This window comes from Centrocercus urophasianus, unplaced genomic scaffold (assembly GCF_019232065.1).
Source record: "Centrocercus urophasianus isolate 14NV4802_14NV808 unplaced genomic scaffold, USGS_Curo_1.0 seq_29, whole genome shotgun sequence".
NCBI lineage: Eukaryota > Metazoa > Chordata > Aves > Galliformes > Phasianidae > Centrocercus > Centrocercus urophasianus.
In genome coordinates this window covers 4,572,736-4,584,506 of record NW_024884855.1, presented here as the reverse complement: position 1 = coordinate 4,584,506, position 11,771 = coordinate 4,572,736, and the positions used below count along the sequence as shown (strand labels likewise).

The 11,771-nt window shown below is 44.9% G+C and overlaps 1 protein-coding gene across 1 annotated transcript; it reads left to right on the top strand.

Annotated features, from left to right (window-relative positions):
* Positions 1 to 83: 83 nt before the first annotated feature.
* Positions 84 to 2,625, top strand: SOCS1 (suppressor of cytokine signaling 1). The gene is made up of 2 exons (XM_042827938.1): positions 84 to 151; positions 1,651 to 2,625. Exon 2 carries the CDS (start codon positions 1,726 to 1,728, stop codon positions 2,347 to 2,349), a length of 624 nt encoding a protein of 207 aa, XP_042683872.1. The 5' UTR covers positions 84 to 151; positions 1,651 to 1,725; the 3' UTR covers positions 2,350 to 2,625.
* The last annotated feature ends 9,146 nt before the right edge of the window (positions 2,626 to 11,771 follow it).

Sequence of the window (11,771 nt, the reverse complement as noted above, 5' to 3'; positions counted from 1 at the left end):
CAGCGCGCCGGCGGAGCGGCCCCAGGCAGGGCCCCGGCGCGGAGCGTGCCCAGGCATCCGCCGGGCACAGCCGTAGCCGCCGCCGGGGCGCGGCCCGAGCCCATGCTGCGCGCTCCGGGGACGGCCGTCAGCCGCCGAGCTCCGGGCGAAGGTAAGGGAGGGTCGCGAGTTCGGAGCGCGCCTGGGAGAAGTCGCGCTGCGGGGGTCCCGGATCGTTGCGGTGGATTGGCTTCGCTTGGATTCCCGTTCTCCCGCGCACAAAACGGAGCTTTCGTGCTCCGCGGAACGTAGCGAAAACCAGCGCCGCGAACCGCCGCTGGGAGCGGAGCAGCCTCGCTCGCGGGGACGGGACCGGGCGGCCCCCGCCAGCCCCTGCCTACCCGGGGCTCCGCGACGGGACGGCCGCAGCGCTGCTCGCATCCCTGCGCCCATACTTTGCTTTTGTGAACTTTAAGTACTGAGCGCTAATCCTGGCCCGCTAATTGGAAAAACTGACATCGGTTTCCTTCTGCTGTGTAAAGAAAGCCCGGTGGTGCTTCCAGCTCGTCATTTGCCAGCAGAAAGGTTTTGCAGCCCTCGTTTCTGTTTTGGGAGGGTAATATGACCTAAATGAAACCAAACATCAAGCTGTTAAATTAGCATGGCTGGGAGCCCAGCTGTGCACTTTCCTTGAAATCTGCTCTAGTACATTACCCTGAACAGTGAGGTGGCCGAGGGATTCGTTTCTGAGAATCCTTCAAGGTTTCTCAACAAGCTGCAGCTGCAGATCTATATCTGACTGTGGGGATAAATCCTAAAATCTATGCTTGCCAGTAAGGTCACGGCAGCCGGCAGAGACGTATCGAACCGTGCTGTCAGAGGCAGGCAGCTCAGGCCAACCTTGTTCCTGGTGCAGCACTGCTAATTCCTTTGAAGTAACACGAGGGATGAATTTAGTCCCTCTGCTGAGAGATATATCAATAGGAAGCAATTTAGATTGGGCCACTTAAAGTGCATGTAATACAAAAAAGAGAGAGAGAGATAGAGACAGAGGAGTAATGCTTCGAGGGTTCACAGAGGTTGATGTGTGTAAGCTGGTGAGGCTGGAGCGCTGCTGTCCCAGGGGAAAGTTGGGGGAATGGGAAATTGCCTTTTATGGCTGAGCCTCAGGTTAGCAGGAGAGAAGGAAGGATGCCTGGCAGTGCTGCGGCAGCCCTCTCCAGCTGCCTGCAGGCTGTGCCATCCCAACTACACGCCTGGTTGTGGTGCTGTTCACTTGGCAGAGGGGAAGGAAAGGTGGCTGTGAAACCTCCTTACTTTATCTTCTAAAACTTCCAACTGTGTTGGAGTGGGCGCAGGGGCATTTTCAATGGGAGGTTCCTGCCATCCTGCAGGCCGTGAGATGCTCTGTGGGCTCGCAGCAGGGAAACTGAGTTATCCTCAGTAGCTATTAACAATCCTTGCTAAGTATTTCTGGAGCTTCAGACTTTGTAATAGTAGTAGACCGCTGATCGTGTCCAAAAGCGAGCAGTTGTTTGCCCAGTGCAAATTGGGAAATGAATAATTCATTATTTTATAAAGGTGGGAGGGAGGTGAATGGAGGACTGGGTCATTCAGAGCCTGCGGCTGCTCCTCTCTGGGATCTCACTCAGCATCTCTTTGCTATTTCAGAATAGCTGCTGGAAAGCTGCCCCACCGTAGCCACTGACGCTATGGAAGACCGCATCCGCTGGCCTAGGCTGTAGGATGGTAGCGCACAGCAAGGTGTCAGCAGACAATGCAGTTGCAGCAGACCCGCGATGTCTACTTGACCCTCCGGCACGGGATCGCTCTCAGGCTCGAGGTTACCGCGGCACAGGCCGGCCTGGTGCGGCCCAGGCACCAAGCAGCACGCACTTCCGAACCTTTCGCTCGCAAGCGGATTTCAGTAGCATCACTAGAGCAAGCAGCCTGCTGGATGCCTGCGGCTTCTACTGGGGACCGCTGACCGTCAGTGCCGCCCACGAGAAGCTGAAGTCTGAGCCCGAGGGCACCTTCCTCATCAGGGACAGCACGCAGAAGAATTGTTTCTTTGCCATCAGTGTTAAGACCGCGACTGGGCCCACCAGCATCCGGATAAACTTTCAGACGGGGCGTTTCAGCCTGGATGGCAGCAAGGAGACCTTTGATTGTCTTTTTAAGCTGCTGGAACATTACTTAAGCTCCCCTAGGAAGGTACTGGTTACCCCTCTGCGCAAAGTCCGTGTGCAGCCCCTGCAGGAGCTCTGCCGGAAGAGCATCGTGAAGACTTTTGGAAGAGAGAACTTGAACCAGATCCCTCTCAATCCTGTTCTAAAGGACTATCTGAAATCTTTCCCGTTTCAGATCTAAATACAGCATTAACTGTATAGAGACATGTGAGAGATGTGTGAAGAAATCCAGCTTCCTGGGTTTTTAAACATGTTTGACAGTGAGCAAACCTATTTTTGTAGCAACTTACTGTATTTTGAAATGCAACTTGAACACTTGACTTCTTATGTTTACAAAAACTGTTTGCACAAACCTGGGGTTTTAAAACCCTGGCATCATTTTTCTGCCATGCAGAATATTTTATTATTTTATAATATTTTTAATGCTATTAACATAATAAACTTTGTCGTGAAATTTTTTAGAAAAGAATAGCATCTCTGTTTTAGTTTTAAGTGTGGTGGTATTTATCCTACCAGCAACCTCTGACTGCTGCTGTACATCCAAGTGCTGCCCACAGGTGGGTTTCACTGGGCTCTGGCACCTTGCCCTGCTGTGAGTGCTGGCCCAACAGAGGAGTCCTGCCCCAAAAAGCCTCTAATGGAAAGATGCAGGCAAGCAGAAGATGTGTGTAGGATGTATAGAATCATAGAATGACTCGGGTTGGAAGGGACTCTGAGAATCATCAAGTTCCAATCCTAGTTCTATCTTAAATATGTGAGAGCAGGAATAGTGTGCATAGGTTTTGAACCCTTAGCTGAGCTAATGACTCCAGTGCTGCCTTGTCTTGTATCTATTAAAAGAAACAAGTGAGAAAAGGGGGTTGTCTGACACAACCAAACCACATCAGCGTCAGTGAGGGAAAATAAAACTGTTCCAAAACGCCATGTGCATACACACTTTAAACAGTGGTGAGCATAGTATCACTGTGACGCAGTGGATGAATGATTGCTCTCTGTAAGGCAACATGTGCAAGACAGCAGAGATTCGGGCTTCAAAAAGTTTCTTGCCTTACATTCCTGGTGACCTACAGGGCACAGATATGATCTGTTGAAAGGAATTTGGGACTTAGCTCTTGATAACAGGACGCACAGAGCCTAATCCTATAGATATGCAGCTTTTCTATCTGGTGGCTGAACTGCATTCAGAGAGAGCTGAAATACATCAGACTGTTTTGTAATATCACTTGTGGGAAATTGGTGAAGGCACCGTTGCATTTGTGTGCTTACAAAATGTGAAATCAGTGCCTGCTCAGAGCAGCAACTGAATGACTGTGATGCTTGGTTTGGCAAAACGTGACCTGTGTGATTTAATGATGAAGAGATATCACTTTATCACAAAGCAATTCACCCCTCCCCCAAGCATTTCCTGAAATCCATGAAAAATAGACTTAGAAAACCAGCTGAACCAAATCACTTCAAAGAAGACACAGTGTCTTTCACAGAAATGTCCTCTATCAGCACAGATCTGCGGTGCTTACAGTAACTGGAAGCAGTAAATGAAGTCATCGCTACAGTTTGTAAGATAAAAGGTCTCTCTCCATACAGTAATTCACGTTCCTTTTAAAGCCACTTTTAGGAAACATTGAGTGTCTGTTACATAGCGTGCCTTACTGAATAATTTGTACAGTATAATTTACAAAGTCAGCTCTTCTATCAGTGATGATACTTAGCAGTAAGAAAGTTTCCTGCTCAGACATGAGTAAGGATCACTCACAGTGCTTTGGTCATTGTGAAGAAGAGAAAACTGAAGACCGCACAGGCAATATCATATGACTCTTTGCTGTGCTGCTTCCCTAAAAGTGCTTTTTTGGATCTGTCCCGGTCCCTTCTCATCCATCCCTGGCTGAAACTTGTTAGGCTGTGTTTCTGTTACTTCTGCTTAAAGCTGAAATTAGTTGCCAAAAGCTGTATTTTCCCATAGCAGCACGTAAACTGGGGAAGTCATAAAGGCCACGCTATGCAACAGCTATGAACGTAGACTGCCTGAATGCAAACAGCTTTAAGAAGCTGGAAAAAAGCTTCTGTGGAGTGAAGGCTGCCAAACTGGTTTGCAGTCAGCGGAGATTGTTATCCTGCTCCCTGTGCTCTTTTTCCCAGCCCCATACTGTAGTCTTTAACCCCTCAGCCCCCAAGTGAATGACTCCTGCCTCCCTATAAATAAATCAGTGCCCAGGTGACAGCATCACTGGTAAAGCAAGCACAAAGGGGCATGAAAGGTTCTCCACTGTCCTTGAGAAGATCAAACAGAACTAGACCTGGAGAGATGGGAAGTGGCTTCCCAGTGAGGGACGTGGATTAAGGGAAAAAGGATTGAGCTCATCTCACTTTCTTCCTGGCAGGAACAAACTTAATTTCTCTCAGAATAGCCTTAGCAGAAATGACCCATATCCTGAAGGTAAAGTGCCTGAATCTCCTCCTTCTGTTTTTAGTTCAAAATGCAAACATGGGACAACCCAGAAAATAAATATAATCAAAGCTATGCTCCAAAGACAAGGGCAAAATTAACTAAAAGGTCATTTGATGGAAAAGGAGATGAAGCTGGCTAGTATGTCTAAACTACTATGGTCCCCCCTTGTTCTTCCTTTTCCTTTGCTGCTGTTCAGCATGCAGCACAGAAGCCAGTTGCATCCTCTCAAGCAGGTATCTGTAAGCTGCTCCAAAGTACAAAATCCTTATGCAGTTGATGTGCTCACATCACTGTGACACATCCTTTAAGGAAGAGGTCTCCTAAAACACCAGTGGGCTCCAATTTAGAGACTCTATCAGACTCAAGATTTCTGAAAGAGCACCAGCTGCCAAATCTTTCATTCTCTGCCTAATGAAGTACCAGCAAGGTCAGATAGAGCACTGGCTGTATTCTGCCCCTCCAAGCAATGGAGACACAAACAGCACAGTGATTTCAGCCCTCTCTGCCAACTAGCAGGTGAGGAGTGGTGCTTGCAGTCCCTCCCCTTCCTGCCCAGCTCTTTCCTCTGACCCTTTCACTCCTGGCTGTGGCTGAGAAGTGAAGTAAACAGTGAATCTGGTGAAGGACTACACAGTCAGTGGGGAAGGGAGAGATTAAAAATAATACCATTTGCAGCAGGGCTGTATCACCCCACAAGGCAGCCCCAGGTTCTGTCCTATTGCATCCCACTGGTACACCCACTCTGTCTCTGCTCTGGTACAGTTCTATAGGCAACAAAGCTGGGGCTTCCTCACTTTTTAAAGACTGAAACACACATTTGCTTTCAGAGTAAGTTAATTTACATACCAGGCTGCAGCTGCAAAACATTTGCCAACGAATGGAGCTAATTAATAGAACTGTAGGTGTCTGGTTAATTCAGCTGTGAAGGGTTATTGGATGCTCAGTAGGAACCTCTTGAATGACAAGTGTAACCTCACCCACTGTGCAGCTGTGGTCACACTAATTCTGTTATGATTGAAGTCATTTACAAGAAGTGAGGCTTCAGCTGCAGTCAGCACTGATGCTATTTTCAACAGCCAAGAAAGAATCATCCCCTAGGGCAACACGCTGACCGTATCTAGCCATCAATATTCTTCACCCAACCTGTACTTAATCCTTCTCTGTACACTGCATTCACCTCCTGGACCTTCTCATTCAGATCCAGTGTCAGCCTTTCCTATTGTGCTCTCATTCAGTCCCTGGCTCTCCTTCTGCCTCTTCATTCATGGTGCTGTCAGTTGTGTGAGCAATGCATTTATGTTTCCTCTAGTTTTGAGAAAAAGCCTGGATAACAGCAACCAATTTGGATTCTGTGCAGCTTTCTGTGCACAATGTAAGCCAACAACTGTGTATGCAGTGGGTTTCAAGGATGCTCTGTTTGCTCAGAAGCACCATTCCAGACCCTTAGGTTGACTAAGACTTAAGGCTTACAGATTTTCTAACACTCCATGGAATAGTCTTGTCTGGTTATTTCTTGAGCTGCCCATGAGCCATCACTGTTCAGGCAACCTAGAGAGATTGGGGGATGGAAATAGTGTATCCTATGGACTCTTGGCATGGAGGTAGTTTAGGTATGGTCTGTAACTTTATCACTGGCATGAATTCAGGAGATAAATGTGTTACAGGAAGAGTACGGACACTAGCTTCTTTCATTGCTCTCCTCAGATAAAAACTAGTAAACCTTCTCGCTAGATCCCTTGCACATATTCTAGTATAGTCTGTTCAGAAATAGTTTCTGATAAATATTTCAAAGATTATTTTTGGTTTTCTGTCCCCCTTAGACTCCCAGCTATCCTCACCAGGTAAGTTGTTTACGACTGTACTTTAGACATCTGACAGTTGCAAATCAAAAGCTTTCAAAGGCAAATGCTAAATTGCCACTGGGGCAATTAGATCTCTAGGTTAGGTGCCTAAATGATGCTGTTTGGATGTTTCCCCAGGTTTCTCCCTGTTTGCAAGGTCAGATCTAAAACAAAGTGAGCCATGAAAGCTTTACAAACATAATATAGCAATCACCTTCTGCTTAAAGCAAATTCAAACAACTGTTTTCAGCCAGGAGATAGGAATTTTCCTTTTCAAGACCTCTATCTAAATGTGTGGTTACTCAGTAAATGTGATGAATGGAAAACCTATAACTGTCCTGTGACTAAACGTACCACATGCAGGGTGTTACCTTACACAAGTTCAGGTCTTTTTGCTGTGTAAAGGCAAGAAAAATGGAAGAACAGGAAGAATTCTAATTTTGCAGGAAAAAAAAGAATATGCTTGTCAGACTGACTTCACAAAACTGGCAGCCAAAAGATGCTTTCACCAGACAAGATAGCTCAGTAGCTGGAGAGCAGGTGCTGCACTCTGTAGCACTCTTCTGGTCCACAGCTGTGCAACACATCACGTCCTATCAAGTATAGAAGCCTGGCATGTACTACACTGGTATAATTACATGCAAAGTAGATGGTGCCTTTCTCAAAGGCAATAATTTCAGTTCCAGTATTCTCAGCCCAGCACAATTGGTAAACTAATGTGATTTCCATTTTCACCCCAAGAGTTTCTGGCTGCTGTAAATTTTCTCATGGCTTGCCGTAGAGAAGAAGCTAGTGACTGGCTGAGCTCTGCTAAAGGGCCATATGAGTGACTGGCTCCATGTAAGTTGCTATAGTTCTCCCTACAGACATCAATTTAAAAAGTCCTGATGTGTGACAGCATTTACTAATATCATTCTTGTAATTTATCAGTTATGCCAAAATAGTCCTCTATGTTTCCATTCAGTTAAATTAATTTCATAAAGACTGCAATGAGAGAAAGAGCTAAGAAGGAATTCCTGAACAGCCCAGGGTAGAGATGCCTAAATCATCTCAAGGCTCATGCACAAACTGTTTTACAGCAGCCAGTTTGATGCTGCAGACCACGTTTGCATATACTTTCAACAGTAAAATCCAGGGCCTACAGAAGCTGTGAGGTGTAACTGATGCTCCAGTTTGCCACAGCTAACTGGGATAGAAAATAGTTTGAACAGAAATTCAATCTGTGGGTGAAATGCTGCTGCAATCAAACTTAACAACTCTGAACTCCAAACAGGGGAACTATCGTTCTACAATTGATTAATTTTGCCATTATAGCATGTACAGAATGTAAATCTGTAAGTAGTTTGGGTGACATGGCAGCTTAGACTGGTGGAGAGAGCCCTGTTCTAAGCATCAGAAACCTTTAGTTTCATTCTAGACTCTGCCAGCATGCTGTTCTGTACATCACACTGATTCACCTTGTAATCTCATCCCAGCTTTTAACTGTATGCATCGATTAGACTGCTCTTTCACAGCACAGAATAACAGAATGTGTCTCACCTTTTCCTTTTTGGGACCATTTGGCAACACTGCGAGGGTTTCAGTAACAGAGTACTCAGTTAGGGGAAGTTTTTTTTTTTCTCCTTTTTTTGTATCAGTATGGTCTATTTGCTGGCCACTACAGCTGCCCTTCTGAAACCACAACTTCCTAAAGCACAACTTTCTGACAGTAGGATGACAGTCTCTGGATTTCAAGTCTGAGTCCATATACTTCCCTGTGCCCTCAATCCCCTACTGTGCAGTGGGTGTTGAGCTCCAGTGCTCCAAGACTGTAATACATACATGTTTAGGAGCAGCCTTGCGGTACAGAAGTACAAAATAGCAAGAAGGATTTTCTGATTGTTTTCTCAAATGTCTAACTTGTGTTCTATATCTACTTTTAAAATCAATGTGCCTAATGAGGAAGAAGTTGTTCATGTGAACTCTGCGGCTTGTACAGAATATCTTTTTATTATACTGTGGAACTAATAAAACTCTGTAATCCTTCTTCCTGATAGCTGTAAATCTATACACTGTGCAATGTCATAGATGTTCTTTTCCAAGCTTAATATAACAACAAATTAAATCACAGGTACTGAAATAGCAGGGGACTTCCAAATCTGCATTAAAAAACACACATGAAGAAAACAGGTGATGCTATATCTATACATTGAGTGAGGACTCCACACTGTGGGGTTTCTGGATGGCTTTCTCAGTCATTCCTGTTATTTTATCCTTGTTTTCCTACAGATCTCATTTTCTTTACAATTTCAGTGCAGTTTTTAAGCAGACTGTTATTTAAAGAATGCAGTAAGGTCTCACATCTGTCCAAAATACATTTTGGGATGGCAAGTCCAGACAGATGTTAGCAGTGACACTTCCACTGCAGATGAATAATCTCTGTGACTCCTTAAAATTTATGGCACCATAACTCCCCTGCCCAGACTGAGCTTCTCATGCGAGCAAAAGGAAGAGCTGACTGCTGCACTGTGTCCTGTGGCGGTCACGCCATGTGCTGACCGTTATCTGCCAACACTGTGTACAAACACAGCAGTGCAAAACACGACCTGGCGGTGTACACCAGGCAGGGGGAGATGGCCTTTGAGTTCATGGGCACACGCGTAGTGCCGCTAGCTTGAGTGCTGGATTGAAACGCCAGGTTCAAGTAATGACCAGAGCTCTTCAGGGTTTTTTTTACAGAGCCCAGCTCAATCTGCTGAAGTCAACAAGAATTGAAGCAAGCTGAAAATTAATGGAAAGAGAAAATGTTTTCTTGCTAAAGGATAATCTTGTGCAAAATGTGGGCAAATTGCGGCATGTCAGAAGAGACTGGCAAGCATCCTGGAAGGCTGAGAAATTTTGGAAGGAAGCAATGCATTCAAGAGAGCCAGAGAAAACATGACCTGGGTTTTGAAAGAATTGCATGGAGAAATCAAGAGCTGTGCAGGCATACAGGTGAGACTACAGCTGGTGAGAGAACCATGACGAAAGAGGAGTCCCAAGTGCACAACAGCAGCTTGGTTAGAGCTGTTTACTCTGTGATCCAGTTGTATTACACAAATCAGCACACTCCTACAGCTGCTCAGTCTACTGATGATGGTTAAGGCCTGAGCCCTTTTTGAAGACTTGGAGAAGCCCGTTAATTAATTGCCATACAAACTAAACTTCTGTTGGTCCAAATTTTTCAAGCTTGGATTTAGCACAGGTCAGTGTTAACCACCTCTACTGCCTGAGCTGAAATATGCACTCTTTTCTATTGAAGCTTAAACCACATTAAGTGCACAGTTTTGCAATTAACATAATGTGCTGATCATAGAGAAAAAAAAAAGGAGGGGGAAGAGACACCTATTAAACACCTTCATAACACAGTGTCTTTTTAAATAATCTAGAGTAAAGTATTTATGAACATCCCCCAGCCTGAGTCATTAAGCCTTTATGTAGCATGCAGATTATGAAAGCAGCTCGGTCCCACCAGCTATAAAATTTACTAAAGTTGTTGAATTTTAAGTAGTGTCTATTGAGTTAGGTGGTCATTCATTCCTTTAGATTAGGACAGCTTTGGCCAAAGTTCAGCTTGCAAGGTTCAGTAAAATAGCACCTCACAAAGTTCTTGCAAAATATACAGCTTTGACCTGCAAAGACCACATGTCACCATGGAGAAACAGAATAAGGGAAAAAAAAACAAACTCAGAATAACTGCACTCCACTCACTTTTACTTCAAACTCTTGCAGGTACTACTTTTCCTTAGTTGCATACGGAGATGCACAGACTGCACAGTATGTCACTGCAGCTCAGCTGACACTAGCATCCACATGCAAGAAAAACAAAACCCTTCCTTTTAATTCAAGCCCATCCTGCTTCCACTGATTTCCTGTCCTCCAGCACAGTTCAGTTCCTAAGAAGAGTTGCACAATACAAATACGCTGTTGCGTATGCTAACAAAATAATTGACCTGCCACAAAAAAGCTGGCATAAATACTATCTTCTCTTGGTAACTCCTAAACAGCTAAATTGCATGTGGTAATGTTGTTTGCTATTAATGCCATTTTAAAGAGATACAACGCCCACAAATCTAAACAGAACAGCTGGTGGCCTGCTGCATGCACAAATGGCATATTTTACAATAGAACAACTGCAGCACTGCACCAGAACCAAGGCAGTTAAAGAACACAACGCAGTCACACTCCTCTACACTCCTCTCTCATGTACAGTCCTCCAAGAAATTAAATGCAGAGAAGGGAAAAGAGTGTCATCAAACAATACTTGCTAATGTTTTTAATGGAACAACCAGATTTTCACTGAACTCAGGTTTTGCTTTACAGATCAGCTCAGGTTTTCTGTTCCGGATGGTTCAATATTAAGAGTTTTGAGGATGAGCTGGTTATTGTTCCACATCTGGTCATATTTTATTAATTCTTCCGTAGGCTTAAAAGAAATAAATATCTCCATATGATTAAGTTGGAGCTGCGACTTGCACATGCTAGCCCTGCCTTGGAACACTCCAGTTTGTGATAGCTACTTCACTTTAGGAAATGGAGCTGATAGAAGTGAGTCCAGGAAAAGGAATCCAGCTTCTGCAGAGAGAGGTGTGCACAGGAGGAAGAATGATGATTAAACTGTGAATGACGTAAATTCCAGCGATGATTCTGGAGCAAGGTCTAAACCACAGGATTTCTCAGACTCCGAAGGCAATCTAGCTGTGTGTTGCACACCTGCCCAGTTCAGCTTTTTGCACAGACCCTGCATCACCTCCCCAGAGCAAAGCTTCTTCCCCTCCACTACAAAACCTTGGAGTGAGGCAAAATGGACTCAAACCTCTTCCTTTTGTAGCTCTGAGTCTAGTTGGAAGCAATTGCTCTGACCTCAAAATAAGTAAAAGAATAAAATAATTTCTGCTCCGCCCAGGAGCAAAAACACAAAGAGGAGAATTTTTCAAGAAGCACATACTTTTGTGAATTTCCACTAATCTGTTTTTGCCAAAGTTGGAAGAGTTTTGCTATTGATCACAGCGGCAGCGAGGGCAGGACTAGACTGTGCACACATCAGACTGACACAATGTAAGCTCTCCCCAGTCAAGAGCCTTAATTTCAGAACAAAGGCTTATTCACTGCACAGTGACCCATCACATAATGCCACCTGGCCTGCACTGGTCTCATCTGACTGTAAAGTGCAAAGTGGCTCTGACAGTGACAGAAACAGGATGTTGGCGGCTGACAGGAAGTTCAGGTGTGTGTAAGAAAGAAGCGCTTCCTCACAGGCTCTGGTGTTTGCATCTACCAGAAAGTGTGTCACCTAAT